At 50.3% G+C, this 24,781-nt stretch overlaps 2 protein-coding genes across 9 annotated transcripts in view; both read left to right on the top strand.

The window, feature by feature from the left end:
* The window catches only part of chd8 (chromodomain helicase DNA binding protein 8), a 26,557-nt gene extending 9,069 nt beyond the window's left edge, over nucleotides 1-17,488 (top strand). For all 3 annotated transcript variants that reach the window (XM_079750871.1, XM_079750870.1, XM_079750869.1), the window contains 25 exons: nucleotides 124-300; nucleotides 502-645; nucleotides 929-1,027; nucleotides 1,556-1,715; nucleotides 2,951-3,161; nucleotides 3,573-3,768; nucleotides 4,134-4,304; nucleotides 4,535-4,825; nucleotides 5,017-5,237; nucleotides 5,790-5,992; nucleotides 6,643-6,799; nucleotides 7,301-7,390; nucleotides 9,539-9,642; nucleotides 10,070-10,193; nucleotides 10,538-10,613; nucleotides 11,011-11,282; nucleotides 11,838-12,070; nucleotides 12,438-13,121; nucleotides 13,233-13,336; nucleotides 13,454-13,681; nucleotides 14,056-14,163; nucleotides 14,503-14,619; nucleotides 14,805-14,909; nucleotides 15,113-15,217; nucleotides 15,727-17,488. In XM_079750871.1, coding sequence (XP_079606997.1) covers nucleotides 124-300; nucleotides 502-645; nucleotides 929-1,027; nucleotides 1,556-1,715; nucleotides 2,951-3,161; nucleotides 3,573-3,768; nucleotides 4,134-4,304; nucleotides 4,535-4,825; nucleotides 5,017-5,237; nucleotides 5,790-5,992; nucleotides 6,643-6,799; nucleotides 7,301-7,390; nucleotides 9,539-9,642; nucleotides 10,070-10,193; nucleotides 10,538-10,613; nucleotides 11,011-11,282; nucleotides 11,838-12,070; nucleotides 12,438-13,121; nucleotides 13,233-13,336; nucleotides 13,454-13,681; nucleotides 14,056-14,163; nucleotides 14,503-14,619; nucleotides 14,805-14,909; nucleotides 15,113-15,217; nucleotides 15,727-16,146 — 4,800 coding nt within the window. In that variant the 3' untranslated portion in view covers nucleotides 16,147-17,488. The remainder of the gene's footprint in view (nucleotides 1-123; nucleotides 301-501; nucleotides 646-928; nucleotides 1,028-1,555; nucleotides 1,716-2,950; nucleotides 3,162-3,572; nucleotides 3,769-4,133; nucleotides 4,305-4,534; nucleotides 4,826-5,016; nucleotides 5,238-5,789; nucleotides 5,993-6,642; nucleotides 6,800-7,300; nucleotides 7,391-9,538; nucleotides 9,643-10,069; nucleotides 10,194-10,537; nucleotides 10,614-11,010; nucleotides 11,283-11,837; nucleotides 12,071-12,437; nucleotides 13,122-13,232; nucleotides 13,337-13,453; nucleotides 13,682-14,055; nucleotides 14,164-14,502; nucleotides 14,620-14,804; nucleotides 14,910-15,112; nucleotides 15,218-15,726) is intronic.
* tox4a (TOX high mobility group box family member 4 a) lies at nucleotides 17,479-24,781 on the top strand. 6 transcript variants are annotated; one of them, XM_079750887.1, is made up of 9 exons: nucleotides 17,479-17,590; nucleotides 18,816-18,881; nucleotides 19,005-19,304; nucleotides 19,412-19,672; nucleotides 20,498-20,842; nucleotides 21,176-21,256; nucleotides 21,363-22,109; nucleotides 22,650-22,783; nucleotides 23,608-24,781. In XM_079750887.1, the coding sequence occupies exons 1-9, from the start codon at nucleotides 17,585-17,587 to the stop codon at nucleotides 23,663-23,665; spliced, it is 1,998 nt and encodes a 665-aa protein (XP_079607013.1). In that variant the 5' UTR covers nucleotides 17,479-17,584; the 3' UTR covers nucleotides 23,666-24,781. The 6 variants fall into 6 exon arrangements, with proteins under 6 accessions (XP_079607013.1, XP_079607012.1, XP_079607009.1 ...); XM_079750886.1 differs by having other exon boundaries at nucleotides 19,002-19,304; XM_079750883.1 differs by lacking the exon at nucleotides 17,479-17,590 and adding an exon at nucleotides 18,278-18,736.

Here is a 24,781-nt window from a genome sequence, read left to right as displayed (position 1 = left end):
CAGTGAGTCCTTCGCCGCTGTGATCCTATCGTTCATCACACCTCCCATTACATATGGGAGACAATAACACAATAACACCCTTCCCCCCCCATGGGCTCTGTTCTCTCTCTCTTCCCCTCGCAGGAGCACCTGATCCCGGGGGCGTACAAGTTTGAGGCGCTGATCACCACCTTCGAGATGGTGCTGTCGGACTGCCCCGAGCTGCGGGAGATCTCCTGGCGCTGTGTGGTCATCGACGAGGCCCATCGGCTCAAGAACCGCAACTGCAAGCTACTGGACAGCCTGAAGATGCTGGACATGGTGAGGGCCGCCACGCAGCCTCACTATCGGTGACAGGGATGTGCGCGTCAGACGAGAGGTCCTGAGTTTGAGTGTCAGACGAGAGGTCCTGAGTTTGAGTGCCAGACAAAAGGTTCTGGGTTTGAGCGTCAGGCAAGAGGTTCTGGTTCTTCGTGGCTCCTACCAGTAGGTTGATGTCCTCCTCTTGTATCCCCCTCCCAGGAGCACAAGGTTCTGCTGACGGGAACCCCTCTGCAGAACACGGTGGAGGAGCTGTTCAGCCTGCTGCACTTCCTTGAGCCCGCCCAGTTCCCCTCGGAGACAGAGTTTCTCAAGGAGTTCGGAGACCTCAAGACGGAAGAGCAGGTGTGGAGGAGTTTGCGTTGCTGGCTGTCTTTTTCTCTCTAGCTATCTCCACCCTTCGTTGATAGGGAAAAATCTTTTCTCTCTATTTCTGTTTCCATCTCTTGTGCTGTGTCTCTTTTTCTGTGCTTGGTCTCTCTCTCTCTGTCTCCATCTCACTGTATTGTTCTTCTTTCCTCTATCTTTCTCTCATTCTTGCTCGTTCTTCCTCCTCTCCATGCACACTCTCTCTCTCCCTCGCATGTTCCCACATACCAAACGCCTCTTTGTTCTGTGTGTGGTTCAGGTCCAGAAGCTGCAGTCCATCCTGAAGCCCATGATGCTGCGCCGATTGAAGGAGGACGTGGAGAAGAACCTGGCTCCTAAACAGGAGACCATCATCGAGGTGGGCTCCGAGGGAACAGGCACACAGAACACCATGAGACACTACACAGATGTTGGTTGTGGAACTGAAACTATTGTTTTTTTGATTTTATTTGTCAGGATTTTAAAATAATTTGTAAGAGGAAGATGAACATTATTTTCTTTTTCGCTTATTAGCCAAAGCCAAAAAATAATAGTGAGATTTAGGCTTGTGTAACGAACGATGACCTCGGACATTAATAATTGTATTGGCCAGAGAATAACTCTTACAGAAATCAATTGATTCTGACGTCCCTGGAAGAAGAGACTCCTATTCTGTGTTCTTTCTCATGGTTTATTCCTTTGGATATGGAGGATTTTGCCCTGTTAGAGACCTTAAGGTTATGGGTGGTTGTATAATGTGGTCTGTGAAGCCCTTACAGACTCACTGTGATGTAGGTCAATCCAAATAGAATTTACTTGAATAGATGAAAGAAAAAGGATGCGTTGCAACCCTTTTCAAAGCCAGAGTTGCTGCCCTGTTTGTTGAGTTAATTCCTTGTGCCTCCAGGTGGAGCTGACGGACGTCCAGAAGAAGTACTACCGGGCCATCCTGGAGAGGAACTTCACCTTCCTCAGTGTGGGCGTCAACAGCAACAGCAACGTGCCCAACCTGCTCAACACCATGATGGAGCTCCGCAAGTGCTGCAACCACCCCTACCTCATTAATGGTACGGCCCATTGCCTTTCCACCAACCTCTGCCTCAGTATCCGTAGTGGCCATTTGCCTCCTCACCAATGGTAAGACCCCTTAAAGGGTTATTCCGGTGTAAAATGGATTTGGGATATGTTTTGTATGATAACGAGTTGAAACGTTCGTTTTGGAGCACAATAACTGTATATAGACGCTTTCTTCAGTTGGCTGTTTATAGCTGATTCTATCAAAATGCTATAAACTTGGAACGATGGGGGCACTGGTTATGGTAAAAACTAAATCACTATTTTAAACCACTTAAAAGGCTAAAAGTAGACACTTCTTTGGTAGTATAATAAGGGTCTTAACATATAAAACGAGGCATTGAGAACTTTGTAAGTGTACAGATTGTTTATTAAAAAGGACATTTTATATACACATTACCATCAGTAGATCACCCGTCGACGCCATTTTGTTTTTAAGACTCGATAGGTAGATTGACGAACACAGAGTTTGTGACATCCGTCAGCAACACGCAAGCTCTGTGTTCGCCAATCTACTTAACGAGTCTTAAAAACAAAATGGCGTCGACGGGTGATCTACTGATGGTATTGTGTGTATAAAATGTCCTTTTTAATAAACAATCTGTACACTTACAAAGTTCTCAATGCCTCGTTTTATATGTTAAGACCCTTATTATACTACCAAAGAAGTGTCAGGCTACTTTTAGCCTTTTAAGTGGTTTAAAATAGCAATTTAGTTTTTACCATAACCAGTGCCCCCATCGTTCCAAGTTTAGTGTTTTGATAGAATCGGCTAGAAACAGCCAACTGAAGAAAGCGTCTATATGCGGTTTTTGTGCTCCAAAACGAACGTTTCAACTCGTTATCATACAAAACATATCCCAAATCCATTTTACACCGGAATTACCCTTTAAAGGGAAACCATCACGTTTCTGTGGTCTGACAGCTGATGTCCTTAATTAGAATCTGACCGGTGGAAAATCCTGTAAAAATGGGGTCAATGGTTCGACCTTTTCAGAGATTCTTTTGGAGAAAACAGTTTACTTTTATGTTAGAAAATAGCCAAGCCTGACCGCTACCTGCTGAACTACCTTCTGAGAGGATCTTAACTTCCAATCATTTACTTCAACCTGCAACTTTTCCCCATAAATCCTCCTGTTACTAAAACAAGTGTACGCTTCAATGCGTAACCGTCCTGGGCGAGGATGATGAAGATAACCCCCCCCCCCCTCCTGTCTGTGATCCCCAGGCGCGGAGGAGAAGATCGTGGCAGAGCTGCGGCAGGTGTACGACCCAATGGCCGCCGACTTCCACCTGCAGGCCCTGATCCGCTCGGCGGGCAAGCTGGTGCTACTGGACAAGCTGCTGCCCCGGCTGAAGGCGGGCGGCCACAAGGTGCTCATCTTCTCCCAGATGGTGCGCTGCCTGGACATCCTGGAGGACTACCTCATCAACAAGAGGTGCGGAGCGTGGCCGGAGCACCTGCTGTCCAATGCGGTTATGATGTTTGTTTGTTGGTGAGGCCGCTCCTCAGCCCGCAGTACCCTCACGGCCTGTCCAGAGGGGGTTCTGGGTATGTCTCAGAGTCCCAAGTGGTAGGTTCTGGAACTTGGTCATCTAGCGACCCAAAAGACGATTTCAGTGTGACTGGGACACAAACAGTGTCCCACAGAGTGTGCCAGAATTGGTGATCCGTTTGATCAATCTTAATACTACTACTACTACTACTACTACTACTAAAATATAATGCTAACCAAGTTGCATGTAAAGGCAAATATGAATTCTTTGTAAAGTGTGAACTAGGGCATCAGGCATTGGGTTATGCGACCCGGTGTTCTGACGTTTGCTGGTTCCCTTCCCGCGGGCTCCAGATACCTGTACGAGCGGATCGACGGCCGGGTGCGGGGCAACCTCCGTCAGGCGGCTATAGACCGCTTCAGTAAGCCCGACTCGGACCGCTTCGTCTTCCTGCTGTGCACGCGGGCCGGGGGCCTGGGCATCAACCTCACCGCCGCCGACACCTGCGTCATCTTCGACTCGGACTGGAACCCGCAGAACGACCTGCAGGTAGGGGCTCTCACCACACCTCGTCCTACGATAAGCTTTCAAGAGGAGGACTACCTAGATGAGATGAATCTACTACCTAGATAAAGGCAAGGCAAGGCAGACTCAAAGTGCTTCACATAGTAACACAGTCGTACAATAAAATGAAATACTAAAATTGGATGGATACGTAAAAGAAAATAAAGGCAAAGAAAAATAATTAAAGTGCAATGTATTTAAGATTTTGCAGAATGCTTAAGCAAGCATGAATGTCTGTTTAAATAAAAACGGACTCTAAAACGTCCCGTTCCTTCACAAGCTGGTGCTGCTGCTGAGTTTGAATGCCACCGTGTCTCTCCGTCTCCCTCCCCCCACCTGTCTCCTTCTAGGCCCAAGCGCGGTGCCATCGTATCGGCCAGTCCAAGGCGGTCAAGGTGTACCGCCTGATCACCAGGAACTCGTACGAGCGGGAGATGCTGGACAAGGCCAGCCTGAAGCTGGGTCTGGACCGCGCCGTGCTGCAGAGCATGAGCGGCAGCAAGGAGGCCGGCCCCAACGGGGTAAGGGGTCTTAGCACCGTTACCTAGGCAGCCATGCTCTCCCATGTGCATGTGTATATATACTGGAAACATAATATCATTTTTTTGGGGGGGGATTAGTCATGAGGTGTCCTAGCATAGATAAGACTTTGGTTAGCCTAGCGTAGTTCAGAACATTCATCGGTGAGCCTAGCATAGTGCAGAAACAGCAGAAACGTTTAAAAGCTAACTTGTTTTGAACTCTCCGTCAGATTCCGCAGTTCTCCAAGAAGGAGATCGAGGACCTGCTGAGGAAGGGCGCGTACGCCGCCATCATGGACGAGAACGACGAGGGCAGCCGCTTCTGCGAGGAGGACATCGACCAGATCCTCCAGCGCCGCGCCACCACCATCACCATCGAGAGCGAGGGCAAGGGCTCCACCTTCTCCAAGGCCAGCTTCGTGGCCTCGGAGAACCGCAACGACATCGCCCTGGACGACCCGGAGTTCTGGCAGAAGTGGGCAAAGAAGGCCGACATCGACTTTGACTCCATGAACCGAAAGGTAACCATTGGAACTGGGTGTTGATGTCCACAGGTTGGGGGGAGGGTTGTTTACTGGCTCTGGTGTTGATTTGATTTCTGCGTCCTACCGTCCTACCAGCTCAATGAGCTGTGTAGGTTTTTGTCTTACCTAAATGGTGCTTCTCCTCGGCTCCTTTGCCTTGGCACTCGCTCCCTCTCCCTCCCCTCCAGAACACCCTCGTCATCGACACCCCCAGGGTCCGTAAGCAGACCCGCCAGTACTCCACCCTGCGGGGCGAGGGCGGAGAGCTGTCTGAGCCGGACAGCGACGACGAGTACCCGCCCGCAAACTCCCGACAGTCCCGCTCGTCCCGGCGCTCGGAGCGCCACACCGGGAACGGCTACGGCCGCACAGACTGCTTCCGGGTGGAGAAGCACCTGCTCGTCTACGGGTAGGTGAACATCGCCCGCAGACAGGCATTTAAGACGACGCTTCGATTTCAGGGTTAAAAAATGAGCTTTTAAATCTAGCCTAGCCGTTCTATGTAGTCCCAATTATGAAGTTCTTCTTTGGCCACTTTATAGTATACTCTGCACCAAAAGGAAATATGTATATTTCTTCTTTTGCTGTTGATGTTTGCTAAGTGCAGCACTTCAGTTTCTTCCGTTTTATTATTTAACATCTGACTTTATGGAAATGGGAAGACACGTAATCCTAGAAACTTCTGTCCGAAGAATGCTACCAGTTTCGGATTCTGTGACTGATGCAGACGAATGCAGACTGAAAACGGCTCTGTATAAATCATCTAAATCAATATAAACGTTTAGAAATCCAGCCCAACTATTCCCTCCCTCCTTTTTCATCCACAACGATTCCTTGCTTATCTTCCAGCCATCCCTCATCCTTCTTAATTAGTTATTTTGTATTTATTGAGTCTGGTCCGAGCCAAAGACGTATTCCTCCACACGGACCATAAAGTTGCTCTTCCCTCCGCTGGCTCCAGGTGGGGCCGCTGGCGGGACATCCTGTCCCACGCGCGGTGCAAGCGGCGTCTGGGCGAGCGGGACGTGGAGACCATCTGCCGCGTCATCCTGGTGTTCTGCCTGCTGCATTACCGCGGCGACGAGAACATCAAGAGCTTCATCTGGGAGCTCATCACGCCGGCCGAGAACGGACGAGAGCCCCAGACCCTGCTCAACCACTCTGGTAAGAGGACATGTGTGCACGCACGCACACACACACACACACTGCTCAACCACTCTGGTAAGAGGACATGTGTGCATGCACGCACACACACACACACTGCTCAACCACTCTGGTAAGAGGACATGTGTGCACGCACGCACACACACACACTGCTTAATCACTCTGGTAGGAGGAAACACACGCACACACACACTGCTTAATCACTCTGGTAGGAGGACACAGACACACACTGCTCAACCACTCTGGTAAGAGGACATGTGTGTACGCACGCACGCACACACACACACTGCTCAATCACTCTGGTAGGAGGACACACACGCACACACACACTGCTCAACCACTCTGGTAGGGACACGCGTGCACGAACGCACGCAAACACACACACCGCTCCACCACTCTGGTAGTCTGGCATAAATAAACGCGCTGGCCAAACACTGGTAGAGAAACATGACCAGCAAACACGTATGTTGATTAAACTAAACCAGTAGTAGATCCACATTCTCTAATTGATCCTGAATAGAGCCATCAAGCAGCTTCAGGTTTGGTGTTTTTATCTCTATGGGTCTGTATGGAAATGTATGCGTAACACGTGAAGGTGTCCCCTTCTCCACTGATCCAGTCAGTTAACGCGGTGGTGGTGTCTCCCCCAGGTCTGTCCATCCCGGTCCCTCGCGGCCGGAAGGGGAAGAGGGTGAAGGCCCAGAGCACCTTCGACGTGCAGAAAGTGGAGTGGATCCGAAAGTACAACCCTGACACCCTGCTGCTGGACGACAGCTACCGCAAGCACCTCAAGCACCAGTGTAACAAGTCAGTCCCAGCCCAGCACGCACACGCATCAGAGTGCACTCATAAGCTCCTCATAGGAACATGATCATAACACAGGCGCACATCACACACTCACTCATCACACACACGCTCAACTCACACAGACAAGACGCACGCCTGACAAAAACACAAAAAAAAATTTTTTTGTTGTGCCATTGGGTTTTTCAAAATCTAGGTTTAAAAAAAGATATCCTCTTAACGATGTTTTCAGGTTGGTTCTTAAATGACCTTCCGAAGGCTGAGAGGCGAGTAGAAGTGCATGAAACGGAGAAGCTCCTCTTTCCTCCTGAATGGGAGCCATTGATCGCAAAGTGCTCCGACTAGTCATGTCGACCAGAGGAGGGAGTAGTACCCAAGTACTGCTTTACTTAACCTTCCCCCTCTCCTCCTCCTGTCCTATCCTACCTCCTCCTCCTGTCCTCTCGTACCTCCTCCTCCTGTCCTCTCCTACCTCCTCCTCCTGTCCTCTGCTACCTCCTCCAGGGTGCTGCTCCGCGTGAGGATGCTGTACTACCTGAAACAGGAAGTCATCGGGGGGCAGGCGGACGCTGTCCTTAAAGGAGGAGACTACAGGTAACCCCACACATCAGCTTTCACCTGCTTATCAAACGTTCAGTAGGAACTCTTCATTCTGCACAGTGACATTCTGAGGACGAGGCGAGAGTATTCATTGTAGAAAGTAAAGTTAAAAACAATTACAATTTGATCAAATGTAAAGTGTTACTTATTGGATCCAAAAAGTGTGCCGTAAAAATTGAGGAAATTGATAATAGACAAGATATTCTGTTTCAAATGACGTATTTTATTGCCAGATACGTTTGAGCACTTAGAAAATGTTCAAACTTAAAGGGATACTTCACCGATGCTGAACCGGCGTTCTATCATTATAAAATCACTATTATAATATATTTAAAAAAAATTAAATCTTCCCTCAGTCTAACCCATTCTTCCCATGGCCCAGCTGTCCTCCTTATATTTCTCCTGACCTGATGTCAAATGACGAGTTTGACGTCATGTCAGTAGAAATTTCTTTGCCTGCTAGAAGGGCCGAGGACAACAAACCACTGGTTCCACAAATTTGTAAGCCCACCAATAAGGAATGAGGGGGGTGGGAGCTCGCGTATGAGATGTTAAAACGATGTCCGCCGTGTTTCTTCACCACTTAGCTAGAGAACTAGACCGACACAAACCTCTGACCATGGCAGAAGCAAATTTGCAATGGGAAACAGCCGAAGTGGTGACCCGTGTATTGATTCTCGGCTATGGTGGAGAAGGAATTGGGGGAAGAAACGTTGGCTTTGACTCTCTGAAGTCCAGCTTGAACTGCAACTTCAGATTGATGAGGAAAGCGACGTGGAGGAGAAAGGGATTGTTGCCCGCGATTGTGGACCACGATTGTCTCCCGCTGGAGCCCTGATGCCTGTGCCAAGGCAGCAGGGCTCCGGCGGGAGACAATCCCGGGCAACAATCCCTTTCTCCTCCATGTCGCAGTTCCACATCCATCCGAAGTTTCAGTTCAATATGGACTTCAGAGAGTCAAAGCCAACGTTTCTTCCCCCAATTCCTTCTCCACCATGGCCGAGAATCAATACACAGGTCTAATTTTGCAAACCCGTACCCGGGAATTACATTCCGCACCCGACCAGACCCGCTATAAATTGATACCAACGCCCGACCCGCACCCAAAGGAAAATCAGACACATCAGATGGAACGCTGGGGAATTACACTATCTGGTGTGCGTGGTGCTTTAGATTGCTGTGTAAAAAAGCACGTCATCCACTGTGGACGGTTTTAGTTGACTCCTCTGCTCCTGAATAACATCTCCAGCACCAGAGAAGTCTCGCACGCAATCGCAAAGCCCGCGCTGTTCAGGCGTCCGACCCGACCAGCACCTGTGTCCGACACAGTACCTATTTTTTACCCCCTGTTTCATCGAAATTGTGCGGTTCATTCGTCGGGTACCCAAACCTGTGCAGGACTGTGGCCGAGATAACCCCCACTACGAGTCTTTACTTGTTGTGGAAGTACCAGAGACATCCGAGAACCTGACGCTCTATATCTTAATATATATTATTTAGATATAGAGCTCCGGGAGTCCGCAAACGGCAACAACCACTTCTCTATGCTGCTGTTCACGCTGGACTGCAGGGAGTCATGTTATGTTAAGTTATGTTACGTCCCTCAGGGAGTGAACGCTGATTGGCTGTTATGTTACGTCCCTCAGGGAGTGAACGCTGATTGGCTGTTATGTTACGTCCCTCAGGGAGTGAACGCTGATTGGCTGTTATGTTACGTCCCTCAGGGAGTGAACGCCGATTGGCTGTTATGTTACGTCCCTCAGGGAGTGAACGCTGATTGGCTGTTATGTTACGTCCCTCAGGGAGTGAACGCTGATTGGCTGTTATGTTACGTCCCACAGGGAGTGAACGCTGATTGGCTGTTATGTTACATCCCTCAGGGAGTGAACGCTGATTGGCATTGTGGGAGTTGTCAACTTCAATCCGCAAGCGCCAAAAAGTCACTGTCTGCCTTTTCTCGGTCAAGAAGGCACAAAAGTTGAAATTTATGTCACTATTCGACTAAATACATGACCCAATTTTAATACAGATTCACGTCTCCACCGGTGAAGTATCCCTTTAACCAAACACGCGGTCTCCTGAATCTGCGATAGTGTCATAATGTATAATGTGTGTGCCGTCCTGCCTCGTGTGTGTCTCCAGGGACATGGACATCTGGATGCCAGACATGGAGCAGCAGGAGGTCCCGGCCGGCTGGTGGGACACGGCGGCGGACCGCTCCCTGCTGGTGGGGGTCTTCAAACACGGTGAGCCACGTGGTCCTGGGTCTGGGTAACGTGGTGAGACAGGAGGTCACCACACATGGCTCCACCCCCAGGGCAGGTCGTGGTTTTAGGGGCAGAGTAGTTTGTGTGTTGTTGAAGTCGGTCGGGTGGTACTAGTTAGTCTATTTAGCAGATGCTATTCAAAGTGGTTTGCAGTGATTTGATGCAGGTCATTAATGATCAGGTTGGGGTTAAGCATTTTGCTCAAGGACGCCATACTATAACCACTAGACTATCCTGAACCTTGTTATACGTTATGCTGAATGAAATATATAATATAAATCAGTGACTACCGTTTTGAATGAATGAAAATGGATCGTCGCAACCCGATGGGATTTTAATTAGAACCAATTGTGGTCTTTGTCGTTTTCATTTCAACCAATCGCGTGGCGTCCCTTCCCGTCCCCAGGATATGAGATGTACACCACTATGCGGGCCGACCCCTGCTTCTGCTTCCTGGAGCGGGCCGGTCGCCCTGACGACAAGGCCATCGACGCGGAGCAGCACACCGGGGACGCCGAGATGGGGGAGGAGTGAGTGATGTCATTCTAGACCACGCTGGTCAACCGCCATCCTGGCCCCATGCGTTTCTCTAAAGTGATGAAGGCGCTGTTCAACATCCTAGGGACCAGTAGCTTTGAGCCTTATTTTAAACGATTAGTAATTATTTAGAAATTGTTTGTATGTGACGTATCGAAACCTGCTTGTCCCAGCACAAACCTGATTCCCAGCTGACTGTTGATTTGGTTTTGAGGTGGAGACTGTGGTTGTCGGGGCTGTATAAGCCTGTTTCTCGCCCACTCTTGGCGTCTGAGCGTACTGGGTCAAAGCGAATAAGGAGGTCAGAAGCGATGACGTTTGCGGTTGTTCTCCGCAGTGTTGACGATGACAAGTATTCAGAGGATCCGGAGTTCAAGCCCGCGGCAAGACACACTAAGGACATGTATGAGGAGGTGAGACCATCGTCACTGTGGATCACTAGCCATCAAGTTATTTAGTCTTACACGATGGGCAAGGAACTACAAAGATATTCAGTCTTACACAATTGGCAAGAAAATACAAAAGAGTATATACGTAGACTTTAATATTAAAAAACGACATTACAATGTTAACTTTGCATAATATAATATATTTAACCATAAAGTTAGTTGTTATAGTAAGTAGCTGATACAAATTTAATGAATCTGCAAATATTTTTGTTTTTACTACAAAACTATACTTAAATAAACAATGCAAGATACACATAGCTTATGCTAACACACTAGTATACCAACACCATTCATGGCTAACTTATTTATACAGAAACCTTTTCGGTAAACGTGGGCTGATAAAAGTACACCCCTCCCCCAGCACGACTCTCTCAACATGGACGACGAAGTCTCCGTGGACGACAAGGCCCCGCCCCCTGTGCCGCAGAGCTCGTCCAATCAGAGCGGCGCGTGCGAGTGGCCCACCAGCTCCACGCTGACGGCGCGGCTGCGGCGCCTCATCACCGCCTACCAGCGCAGCTACCGCCAGGAGCAGCTCAAGATGGAGGCGGAGGCCAAGGGCGACCGCCGCCGCCGCCGCTGCGAGCAGGCCAGCAAGCTGAAGGAGATCGCCCGGCAGGAGAGGCAGCAGAGGTAACAAGGTCCCCCCCCCCCCCCCACAAACCCCTCTCCTGGGTTCAAAAGGGTTCAACCAATGCACAGCTAAAGACGGGAGCCCTGAGCGATGGTGCAGTAGAAATGTAGAAATGTCAACTGCAGAAAGGCCTCCTCAACTGTTGAGCCCTGCATCAATTACTCTCAAATGGCCGTCACAGGCCCACGTTAAACAACGCCATCCTAAGCTGTTGAAAGGGCAACCAAAATCAAACACTTCCTTTGGGGGAAGGGAATAACCAAGCGAATCAAAAGGGGGAAGGAGTGTTTGGAAGAACAACTTTCCTGACTTGTGTTGAGTCATGAAAGACTTCCTCCTGAGTTTGTTTTCTCCCCTTTTGAGAACGTTTGGAGAGCATTTTTGTCCAAAGCGTCTCACAGTTATTCGATTTGAGATGAATGTCATTCACAAAGGTTAGGTGTTGTCCTCCAAAAGGCCTACCGTCAGACCACAGGCATCGGCCTGTGTTCTCCTACTGTTAATCCAGACAAACCCCTGTAAAACCTCAATCCCCTTCCCCATTGCTTCTCCAGGTGGACGCGTCGGGAGGAGTGTGACTTCTACCGCGTGGTGTCCACCTTCGGCGTGGAGAAGATCCAGAAGGAGCCGGGCCTGCCCGAGGACCAGGACCCCCACTACGACTGGACCCGCTTCCGGAGCTTCGCCCGCCTGGACAAGAAGACGGACGAGAGCCTGGGCCGCTACTTCCGGGCCTTCGTGGCCATGTGCCGCCGGGTCTGCCACCTGAGGCCCGCACGCAGCGAGGGTGAGGAACCGTCTGTTGGTGGGGCTGGTTTCCATGGTTGGTTGCCATTGAGTTTCTTTAGAGATGCTGGAGGTGTCTGTGTCTGTCCGTTTGTCTGTCTGTCTGTCGAGGACTTCACGGGATGTTCAATTGTATGTTGGTTCATTCCCGGATCGGGCTTAATATAAATGTGATTTGTTCATTAGGCCTATTTCAAGGGTGATTAAACCCATTATATGGAGTTTTCAAGAGTATATGTTTATTCCTATTGAATGTCATCATTCACCCAAATGACATTGTTATGAGTCATGACACGCAGCACTACCCCCCCCCATCCGATCGGTCACCGCAGAGACTCAGGCGTGTTTCTCCTCTCTTCGCCCCCCAGAGCCGTCGGAGCTGTCCCAGTCGCTGGCGCCCATCACAGAGGAGCGAGCCTCCCGCACGCTGTACCGCATCAGCCTGCTGCGACGGCTGCGGGAGCGCGTCCTGCCCCACCCCTCCCTGGAGGAGCGGCTGCTCCTGGCGCCGGCCGGCTCGGAGCTGCCCGCCTGGTGGGTGACCCCGGAACACGACCGGCAGCTCATGCTGGGCGCCTCGCTGCACGGCGTCAGCCGCACCGAGCTCTCCATCTACGCCGACACCCAGTTCAGCTTCAGCCAGGTGCACCAGGACTTCCTGATGACCCAGCAGAACCTGCCCCAGCCCCCCGCCACGCCCACCGCCGCCGCCGCCGCGCTCCGGCCGGCCACGCCCCTCTCCACGCCCAAGCTGGAGGAAGGGGAGGAGCTTGGCGTGAAGGAAGAGGAGGTGGAGGTGGAGGCCGGCGTGGCGCCGATGGGGGCCCAGCTCCAGAGCACCCCGCTCAGCCACCATGACGCCAAGAGCCGTGGCCGGAGCTGGGGCTTCAAGGCGGAGAGGAGCAGAGGGAGGAAAGCGGAGAGGAGAGCGGCGGAGGGAGGAGAGGAAGGCGGACGCGGCTCGGACTCAGATTCAGACTCGGAGTCCGGCTCGTCTTCGTCGGAGCGCTCGGCGAGCAGCGACGACAGCGGGGAGAGCGACGGCGGAACAGGTAAAGTCTCGCGGACGCAAAGAAGCCACAGAGTTTAGGCGACTACGTTGTTGGATTCAAATGTCATTTACACCTAACGGTAATATTTACAATACGTTCTCCCTCTCCCAGCCCGTCTGAAGATGGAGGACGGCGACGAGAACAGCCTACTGTCCCTGAGTCAGTCCCAGGGAGAAGCCCCCCCCCCGGACCCCCTCCGAGTGGACTGGCCCAAGGTACCGCTGAGACCAGCTCAGAACTCATCACAGTGGTTATGAACTCTGCGTCGTACCCAGATGAGACCCAATGTCTCTCTGACCCCCCCCCGTGTTGTTGTGGTGGTCCCCCTCCAGGACCGCGTGCTGATCAACCGCCTGGACAGCCTGTGTACGCTGGTGCTGAGCGGCCAGTGGCCAGCAGGGCGGCGCTACATGTCGGAGGCCCAGCTCCCGCCGGGCTCAGAGGAGATGGCCGGCGACGAGCTCAACTTCGCCCGGCTGATGCGCAAGGCCAACAGCACCCCCGGAGCCCCCGGGGGCGTGGAGGGGGAGGACGGGGAGTTCACCGTCAAGCTGTTGAAGGTGAGGGAGGCGGAGGGGGAAGGAGAGGCGGTGTTCACAGAGCTGGTCTGGGTGTTGACGCTGATCTGAAGGTCTTGGGTCAGGACACAGTATGGGGGCTGTTAGTTGGAGTATGAAGTGTGCAAAATTGGCTTGTTTTTGGAAATTCTGTCTCCTATAGTGTATAAAATGAGCCACTTTTCCCCTACAAATCTGAATGGTGCTTGACCAGATTGTTACGTTAGAGATGTTAGGAACATTTCATAACATGGTCGCCCTACACCTTGGATTATAACGAACATACATGATTGGCATCATTGAAAGGCAACGTACCAACTGTGATGAATAGGTCCTTGTGGGCTAAAGTATATACCTTATGTCTCTTCTACTACCAGGAGGAGGGTTTGAAACTGACCTTCTCCAAGCAGGCTCTGATGCCCAACGGCTCGGTCGCAGAGAGCAGCGGCGGCAGCAGCAGCCGCAAGAGACACAAGGAACCAGAGGTACATTTCAACTTGCTGTGCTGCACACGTGACCCTCTATTGACCATTGAGGTTTTGGCTTAAATGCGTTTTGCCCAAATAAGGAATGCTGGTTCCATCGCCTCTGCAGACCAACAGGAAATTCCAAAGAGGCTTCAAACTATATTGTGTAAAACTGAAACCTCATGAGGAAAATCTGTCCGATCAATCAACAAAATAATACGTTTAGTCATGTAACCGCAATCAGGAAGCCTGCGGAAACACACAACTAGTGGTCTGTCTGTAGTGCCGTTCCATACGAACGTGTAGAGACTCAGGTTCACAGGGAAGGCCCCGCTAAATAGTCTTAACTCGTTGTAGTTGTCAGACCCGGATGGACTGAACCACGACCCAATGGAACGCACCCCTCGGCGCAGAGACCCGCCCACCTGGCTCAAGGAGAACCCTGATTATGAAGTGGAGGGAGACATGTTGGAGGTACTGTGACAACATCTCCACTTGTCTCCTTCTGCTCCATCATAATACATGATCTGCCCATCTGATGATTTGATCCTTGATCTCTGGTATCTTTTTAGGGATAGGCCGATTTTTATTTATTTTTATTTAAAAAAATCGTATATAAATGTAACCACTCAACCTTTGTCATTCGTTTGTGTCTTCAGCTTCTAGTAAACAGGAGCAAGAGGAAGAGGAGGAGGAGGAGGGCGGACAAGGCTCTGACCGGCAGTGAGAAGGTCAAGATCATTCACATGAGGACGGGCAAGAAGGTGAGAGCAGATTCACCATCACAACTAAAACAGCGTTGTTTTAGTTATATTCACGTTTCAAGTAAAAACATATTTGTTGTAATGTATCTCAAGCAATCCAATCTGACATAATTACAATTCAGTGGAAAGTGCCCCCTTCGGTGTGTCAGCTGAATGGCAGTATGTGGTGGTGCTGATGTGAGTGTGTTGCTCTGTATCTCCAGGTGGGGGCGTCCTTCTGCCCCATGCTGCAGGACCTGAGGGAATACCTGGAGGAGAACCTGGAACACGCTGTGGCCCCCGACTGGTCCGAGACCGTCCGCAACTCTGTACGTACACCATCCGCCTTTAGTACAGTGTAGTAAGAATATAACCATGGTTGTAGCTATAATCTAGCTCTTGAGTAAGCTCTACCACTTCCACTGCTTAGGGCTGGGATAAATCAAATTTTAATCGTGATTTAGATTTTTGGGTCAAACGATCTCCATACTAATATAATTGAGTTGAAGAAATTGCATAGCTGGATACATATTCTCACATTATTTTCGATTCTAACATTTTGTATTATTTTAAGGGGAAATTGTAATTCTTTGCTGATTGTACCCGGTGATACTACCTGGGAATGATTTAAATATCTTCCTTCCATATTTTGATACCTAACCCTACCTGAGTCATGTTGCCTCTGATTTCTACCTGAACAGAAATAGTCTATCGACCTCCCCCTCTAAAGTAGTACAAGGAAGCTCACCTGTACGCCTGTCCTTGACAGACCTCTGACCTCCATGTTGAGGGTGTAGGCGTGCACACCCCCTCACTGACCCCGTCTCTCCCCTCTCAGGGCTTCCTTCCAGAGAGGCTGAGCGACCGCCTGCTGACCCAAGACTCGGACATCCCCAAGAGAGGCCGGCGGCGGCACCACCACCACCGCCACCACCGGCCGGCCGAACCCACCGTCACCGTGGTGACCAGCCCGCTGCTTGGTGGAGTCGAGGAAGAGGAGGAGGAAGAGGAGGAAGAAGAAGAGGTTGAGGAGGAAGAGGAAGAAGAAGAGGAAGAGGAGGAGGAGACGCTGGTTTCGGACGGGGCCTACATGATGGATGAGGAGGACCTGGACAGCTCCCATCACTTCCTCACCAGCGCGGACTTTGACGTGAAGATGCAGGTGGGGACCTACGACAGCTCGGACCAGGAGGCCCTGCTGGACGACGTTGTCATGGTGCCCAAAGACTCTGACTCCTCCTCTAGCTCGGAGGATTGACCAATCAACACTCGCCCCACCCTTCCCAGCCCATGGACTTGGTCGCCCTTTTTCAACAAAAAAATATCATGTTACTATAGTCATTTCTTTTTTTTTTATCATTAACTTCTGAAATTATGGATGAATGTGTGCTGTTTTATGTAGGATTGTTGTTTCTTGTTTCGTCAGGAAAGTAGCAGCTTTGCACCCATAAGTTTTCTCTCTTCCTCTCCATCATTCAAAACTGTTCAGTCACGCCCACCTCGGACAAACTGAGCGAGCACTACCCTCAATACAAGCTCTCTCTCTCTCTCTCTCTCTCTCTCTCTCTCTCTCTCTCTCTCTCTCTCTCTCTCTCTCTCTCTCTCTCTCTCTCTCTCTCTCTCTCTCTCTCTCTCTCTCTCTCTCTCTCTCTCTCTCTCTCTCTCTCTCTCTCTCTCTTCCCCCCCCGCCCACTCACCGATTGCATTCCCAGTCCCAACCCGTCAGGGACCACTCGCTGTGTAGAGAACCACGTCTCCTACCCCAGAACCTCAGCGCCGTCCCCCTGGCACGACAGCGCACTCGATGGGGTGGAGGGACACCCGCGTACTGAGCAGAGTCTACAGGCCCACTGAAGACCACCCCCAGCCCAGACCGACAAGGACCCCTCCCCCCATGACAAGTCTCTTCCTCCCGGATCTGATCGTTTGGCGGCATCAGACTGTTGTGTCTTGAGTCCTGGAACTGCAAAGGGCTCCATCGTGTTGATGTACATTTGTTTTTTATTTCACTATCGGGGAGGGAAATGATGGAACTGTGTGTGGGAGGGGGGGGGGGTGTATTAGTTACTGATGCAGTGCAAGGAGGAGAATGTGGGCTGTATTGTACAACATAGAGCTGGTCTGTTGTGTGTGTGAAGACGACCTGCTGCAAGTAATTATTCTTGTTTTATGATTTGACTTATCTATGATATGAATAACAGCAATCTACAGTTCAAACTGTGTCACCTAGTGTGTATTTTTGTTAGATTTGTTTATGAATGAGGAGCAATAAGGGAGATTTTGTTAACTTGTCTGTTTCCTGACTAACCTCAGCTCTAGCAACTTACTACCAGTGTGGCCATGCTGAGGTCTATACAGAACAGGTCTACTTGGCATATCCCACACTCATTCAGTTTTCTGTGAACTACTATATATTACAGTAGTTATTGTTGGGAGGCCAGGTGCAGATACACGTATTGTTATTTATTGGCCCTCTGTAGTATTACAACAGAAAGGGAAATGCGGTTTGCAAAAAATGTGAAGCGTCTGGATCAAATTGAACATCAATATTTGCCCTCTGCGTGACGAGTGACGCTATTTCCCGAAATAAAGGAAACCGGAAGCAGTGTTTTTTAAACTCGATATTTCCTTAGCTGATTAATGTATCCATAGTTCCTCCAATAAGTAGATGGATGTAGCTCCCAAGCTCTCTGACGATGGAGGTAAGACGGTAGACATTTCAATCGGTTATTCTAAGCCGAGAGGTGACATACAAAGATAACTCGTTGAGAAGGAGTGTGTACAGGGTTTCCTCAAGAGGTTGAGTTTAGAGGAACCTGCCTCTTGTTGACATACAACTTTAAAACTATGCAGAGTTGCCAAAAGGGGTTATTCAAAGATTCCCTACGATTGTGCGAAGCAATAAATATAACATCTGAATGGCCTCTGACGTAGTTTGAGTTGATTATAATGTCTATTTTACAGAATGAGGGAACAAATATCGCATCCTTTTATAACAATTGCAGTTAGACCTGAATACGAAGTGACAAAATATCGATAACTATTAACTTTAAAACTAAGTAACCTCTTATTTTTCTACGAAGCTATTCCAAATCATGAATCTCTAACAATATTGGTCCTATTGTTAAAAAGGATGCGCATTTACAATAATCGATTTAACGAAACCGGACGTTATCTCTGAAAATACGCATCTTCAACAAAAATATCAAAGAATGGAGATTTGATCGTGTTTTTAGGTGTGTGTTTTTTTGACAAAAGTCAGACAATAGATCGCGGTTAGATGATCAGACCTATATTGTAAATAGATTATTTCTGCCTTAGCGCTAGCCTGTTGCAGTATAGTCCATCGATTGGTTCTGTCTGTGGGGTTAGCTCGTTGTGTTGCATGCGGAGCCGACGTAGCCCACTAGGCGACATATATGGCTGCTGCTACTTGGTGTAAACTTGGTATTCCAAGTGAGCTACACAACTGTATAACGATCAAATTACAGCATTGTTAACGGTGAACACCTGGTTTAGGCTGGCGCATAATCCAACACGTTGTAGTGAATCTTCTTGGGACCAAAACCGGCAGGTTTTTCTGGCTAGCCCTTTAAGCTAGTTAGCTGCTAGATTTTTCTGGTGGCTGGCTAGCTCCATGTATTATAGGTCATTGTCGTCCTCAGTGGATCAGATAACTGGTGGTAGTTTAATGTGTGTAGAAGCCTGTCGAAGACTTGTCCACGTTGATCTTTAAAGTATTAAGGATGGATCTGAATTTTTACTCTGATCTGTCGGGTAGCTGTGGTCAGAATGTCGACACGGAGTTCTTAGACACTCAGGCATATGGGGAATACTCAGAGAATAAGGTAATATTGGCAGAAAAAAATCATGTTTGATATAAAGCGGTTATACGGATGTGCTAAACCATCTGTCTTCCGTACTTAGTTTCCAGGCAGCAGTGACAATTACCTGACCATCACCGGATCAGGGCACCCTTTTCTGTCTGCAGAGGTGAGAGAAACCCTGGTGCACCTGTCTATTGTACATCGTTTTATCAATGGTAAATGTCTTGTTTAACGTTTACTGCTCACCGTGTCATTCATCATTCATGTCTCCTTTCTACCCATCCAGCAGACATTTCATACCCCAAGCCTAGGCGATGAGGTATTCGAGATCCCTCCGATATCCTTGGACCCGGATTCAGCCCTCAACGTCGGCGATGTGGTGTCCCACTTTGGGGAGCTTTCAGATGGCTCGGACGGTGTGGTTGGACAGGTTGGCTCCAGAAGCCTTGTTAGCAACCTGGTGGTCGGAGCCAACGATCCGTCTTTCGCCTCCACCTTCGTCAACAGCGGCTCCCAGGGCATCGAACACCTGAACCTGGGGGTGATGAGCCAGAGCGGAGCTGGAGCTCTGCTTAGCTCTTCGGCTCTGGTGAGAAATGTAAAACACCACTCAAAAAAAACTATGTTTGTGTTGCTCATACTGTGTGATTTGGATGTCCATCCCAGAAAGTAACAGTCTATTTGGGACTAATCTAGACCACTCTCCTACAGGAACTGGGGAATTCGAACGGATCCCACTTCAGCAGCTCCTCGCCCATGACCATCGACGTGCAGCTCGGGGACATGGGCCACGGCCTCCTGGGCAGCAGCCAGCTGTCCACCATCAACCAGTCGGAGCTGGGGCTGGGCCTCAGTGCAGGCAACATCCTGCTGCAGACCAACTCTCCTGATCAGCCGCTGTCAGCCACCGCGTCCCCCGCCGGCTCCCTGCAGGACGACGACATGGACGACTTCCGGGTACGTCTCCCCCCCCCAACTAGCTCTGTCTGTCTGTCTGTCATGGATGAAGAGCAAGCAATGAGGCTGTATTGTAGTGAAAACAAGCTGGCTGTCGCCTTGCATGACAACCACGCATGACGACGGCAAGCTTGTCGGTAGCAGATGGGCTAGTGCTTTGCTCAGGAACACTAGCTAGGAGTAAGCGGGGATAGAACCACCCAACTTCCGGTAGGCTGGTAACCTGCTGTACCTCCTGAGCCACTGCCATTTTGGGAAGGAATGCAGGGTGGGCCGGTCCAAGCCCAGAATAGGCGTCGGGTGGTACAGCACCATTTAATTTTGCAGCCAGATGTGAGGGCACAATTCTGTTATGGCTAGGGTGTTTGACTCCCAGCTGAAAGGATCTGGGTTTCGATCGCTACCTCAATGACATGCATCTCAATTCACTGTTTGCTATACCAAATTATGAAACGGTAAATCTGCTAACTGTTTGGTGCTTTACACAGATATTATTAATATTTGCTTTATTTGCTGGCGTGTACATGATATCGATAGATCTTTTACACAGCAGCCACTTTGACCCTGTGATGGGATGGTCCTGGACCACATAAATGGAACAGGTCCTTCTTAATTGTTAGTGATTACACCGGTGTTTACCTTCAAGAACAAGTCAAAATGGCTTCTGCGGAAAGGGCCCTTTGCATGCCTGAACCAAACCCTTGTCATGACTCCCTCCGGGCCAGGCTACTGCATGTGTGGGCGCTGCGAGCGGTCTGCCGTTGGCCTCCCTGGTGATTATTTTGTTTTCCCTTCCTCCTGCCACCGCCACTCTGGGCTCTGAAGAGTGTCCTGGTCGACTCTCCAATGTCCCTCTCCTCCGCCTCCTCCTCTGGCCCCTCCCATATGCCCCCCCGCCCCACCCTGCTGGCCTCGGCTCCCATCCGGAGAGGGGGGGGCAAGCCGGCCACACTGGCCTCGGTGACGGCCCTGGCGGCGGCTGCTGCGGCCGGCAAGAAGGGCCGGAAGAAGAAGGACCCCAACGAGCCCCAGAAGCCCGTGTCGGCGTACGCGCTCTTCTTCAGGGACACACAGGCCGCCATCAAGGGCCAGAACCCCAACGCCTCGTTCGGAGAGGTGTCCAAGATCGTGGCCTCCATGTGGGACAGCCTGGCCGAGGAGCAGAAACAGGTGAGCCCCGCCACCCCTTTAGAAAGAGAGGAACCCCAAGGGGGCTGGCTGGTGGATGGATGGATGGATGGATGGATGGATGGATTGGTCTTTGCTGCTTGTCGACTGAGTGATATTTAACAACAACGAGCCAATACAGATCCTAACTCAATGGCTCACTAAGATCCAGCTGAAGCTAAATATATGTGATTATAAATCCATGCCATTGTTGCTGGCACATTTCTGCACATCCAGAGGCGCAGTCTCGCGTTGGGTACTCCTGGACTATGTTAAACTCTTGTCATGGATGAATAATCCATAAATAATTGTTCTTTCTCCTTTTTTACATGCCAGGTGTATAAAAGAAAAACAGAAATGGCTAAGAAGGAGTACCTCCATGCGATGGCAGCATACAGAGCCAACCAGATGTCCCAGGTAACCACGCCCTCTGCCTCCTTCTCGTGGTCCCTCCCTTTAACCTGCTTGTCTTCTGAACCACGTGGCCTGCTCTTCAGATCCAATCATTCATGTTTTTGCCCAGCCCTCCAGCGAGGTGATGGAGACCAGCCCCTCCCCCCCGCCCCCTGCTCCCCCCCCCGCTCCCCCCGTGGTCGCCATGGTGCCGGCTGCACGCCTGGCCCCCAGCGGGCCCCTGGAGGAGAACACCATCACCAACATCTGCGCCTCCAACATCATCCTGGACGTGCCCGAGGTCACCACGCGCTCCCGCACCGGCGCCAACAAGCCCATGCTGCCGCCGCTGGGCAGCGTCGCCATGACGACCTCCTCGGCGCCCCCCGGCGTCACCAAGATCATCATCTCGCGGCAGATGCTGCCGGCGGGTGGGCAGGTGGTGACGGTGCTGCCCAGCGGCGTGCGCACGCTGCAGCCCGTGGCCACGTACAGCACCGCCGCCCGCCTGCCGCCCCCGCTGCAGCAGATGCAGCAGATGCAGCACGGCCCGCCCCGCCTCCAGCAGATGGCGCCGGCGCCGCCGCCGCTGCAGATGGCGTCCAAGCCCCGCGAGGCCGGCGTGGCCTCGGCCATGTCGGCCGCCGGAGCCGCCGTGCCGCCGCCCCCGCTGCAGATCAAGATCGTCCCCGCCTCCGTCCAGGGCGGGAAGGGCGGGCCTGTCATCGTCACCACGGCGGCGGCGACGGTCCTGTCGACCAGCGCTCTGTCCACCGCCGTGTCCGGGCCCAGCCTTGCGCTGCAGGTGGTCAACTCGGCCCACCTGGACGGCAACGCGGACGAGGAGGTGGTGGCCGAGGTGTTCTCGTCGGAGGAGGTGAGCGAACACATCAGCCCACCGTTCTACGGTCCAGGTGCTTGTGTTATGATTGTGGGGTGGGGGGGGCATTTTGTTATGGCAGTAATGCAACTTAACTTATGTCAGGTCAACATTCATACCTATCAACGTGAATGGACAATGTCTGTGGGTTGATGATGATTAAACATAATTGTTGCGTTTACAGTGGGTAAATTAAGTCATTTGAGACGGTTGTTCATAACTCGTAGTAGCCGTGCCCCCCCAACCTCGGCGACTGGTTGATAAATGTATCAACCTCCTGAGATTTGAATGCTTCTCACCCAGAGTGTGCAAACCGCACGTCCACACCAGTGTCACGGCAACTAAAAATGGCTTGGGAGGTGCGTGGATTTCCGCAAACTTCCCCAACCGTGCATCACGGCGACTATAAAGCCTGCTACCCCTGTATCACGGCCCATATGAACTAACTCGACTGGAGCAATAGTTTATTGAGTGCTGTTTGATGACAGCGCTCGCTGTATTCATCGTTGAATCCTAATGTTGGTTTGGGGTCCCCAGACGGACATGGAGCTGGGGGAGGCCCTGGACGGCCACAGCGTGTGCGTCCGGGCAGGCTGCACCAACCCTGCGGTGGACAGCACTGACTGGGACCGGGAGTACTGCAGCAACGAGTGCGTCGCCGATCACTGCAGGTGTGTAGCCCTACAGCCACGTCTCGATCAAAGAAACCCAATTGATGGAAGAGGACGGTTGTTGTATTGGGCTCTTAAAACATGCATCCATTTTTAGAATGGTACTTCACATGGGGGGGCAAGGCAAATGTTGTCCTGTGTCTCGTGATTCAAGAGTTTTATCAAATGCGCAGTAAAACACGCTAGATATGAGCCATTACGTTCTTAAAGGAGACGTATTATACCACCAGGTGTGAGTGTTATTGGCCTTACAAGCCATTTCGAAAATCTGCCCCATATGACATCACTAGTGGGCGTTTCCACCTAGATCTGTGCTGGATAGATGAGCAACGTTTTCTTCAGTCGACTGGGTAGGCTGGTAGACTGATCTCCCTGACTGGAGAACTGCAACCTTCATGATCCAGCACAGATCTAGGTGGACACGCCCACTAGTGATGTCATATGGGGCAGATTTTCGAAACAGCTTGTAAGGCTAATCACGCTCACACCTGGTGGTATAATATGTCTCCTTTAAGACAAGCCACACTTGATCTATGTTGGTATGAAGCCATACATTTTTATATCAAACATAATTCTCGCGTTTGAGTTCTTCCACCTGATTGGAGGCTTGTATCGCCTACAGTTCTTAAGACAAATGAAGCACTGCTGTGGTTGATGAATTATAATAGTTGTGATAGACCCCATTAATGTTGCTTTAGATGCAAACGGTGGTCGGACAAAGTGATGCATGATGGAGTGAACTGCAAAATGCATCTTACAGACACATGCCTGTCTAGTATGTACGCATTCATAATAACATATACTTTGGTTTTCTTCTCTCTCAGGGATATCTTCATGGCTTGGTGCTCCATCCGCAGTCACAACATGGGCACGGTGAAATAAAGACATGACGGTTGAAACAGGGATAAGACTAAGACACCCCCCTCCCTCCCCCAGACTGAGGACCTTCAGTGAGAACTTCATATTTCTGCGCACCAGACACTAACATCAACACCTTCCCCTCCAGTCTTCTACTGAGCTTGAAAACAAACACAACGAAAACGGGATTTTTTTTTTATGACTAGTCGTGACTTTATTTTTATCGTCCATATGTTGCTGATGTGAGAAAATAAAAGCGAATCATGGTTGCGCCCTGTTGACTCTAGGGAGAAATTACAGTCAGATACCTTATTCGTACTTAGTCAGCTGTGTGTGTGTGTGTGTGTGTGCGTGTGTGTGGGGGCTCTATGGTGAGCATGATGTACATGTATTTTAAACGCAGGAAAAACGTTTTTCAGTCAAGTTTTCACCCAGTGGGCCGAAAGACCAGCATTTAAACAATCCTATTTTATCATTACTGGATTCTCAAAATAATGGAATTTAGCAACGGGGCACTACAAAGGGTTTATTTTATACAACCTTAATAACCGAGAAGCTTAAATGTATTTGTTTTCTGTTACAAACGTATGAGAATCCGAAAAGCTACTTTTTTGTAAATGTGAAAAAAGTCGTATGGTCGTCTCTTGCCGGAAGGAGACGGTAGTTCAGTGTTAAAGCCGCCGTCCCCAAGCGCCTGGTCTGCTTTAGTGACGAACCGTTTGTAGCAGCAGATGGATCCTGTATAATGTATCTCCACTCGTTATACAAAACCACCTCCCAGGGGAATCGGAGCGTTGTCCGACAGCTCTCGGTTTGGGTCCCTGACTGAAACCGCCTGCAGTGTTTCAATGTAGTGAAACGGAACTTGAGAAATTTAGTTTTGCGCCCTAAGATAACCGTTTGTATGCTAGAGAAGTATAATCTTTTGTATTATGGCTCGCGGCCCTCTGATGGTTCCATGTCTAGTGCGAGAGGGTGGATCTGTACAAATGTTTGTTTTTGACTTTCGTTTTTTCGAAATAAATAAGCAAGAAGAAAAAGGTGACTCAAAGGCATTTCTTGTTGCTTGGGAATAGTTAGTTATTTAACAGCTGTGATTGGACTTAGGTTTATTTTGCAGGTAACCGTACAGAAACGCAT

Source organism: Pollachius pollachius (assembly GCF_949987615.1).
Source record: "Pollachius pollachius genome assembly, chromosome: 14".
Lineage (NCBI taxonomy): Eukaryota > Metazoa > Chordata > Actinopteri > Gadiformes > Gadidae > Pollachius > Pollachius pollachius.
Note: the sequence above shows the minus strand (reverse complement) of the source record. Positions and strands in the feature narration are given on the sequence as shown.

Bases quoted from the DNA above. Each gene is read 5' to 3' on its own strand.
- tox4a (XM_079750882.1), top strand. From the start codon at position 18,635: ATGGATCTGAATTTTTACTCTGATCTGTCGGGTAGCTGTGGTCAGAAT. The intron at 18,882-19,001 runs GTGAGAGAAACC...CTACCCATCCAG, and splicing joins ACCCTTTTCTGTCTGCAGAG to CAGACATTTCATACCCCAAG. The intron at 22,110-22,649 runs GTGAGCGAACAC...TGGGGTCCCCAG, and splicing joins AGGTGTTCTCGTCGGAGGAG to ACGGACATGGAGCTGGGGGA.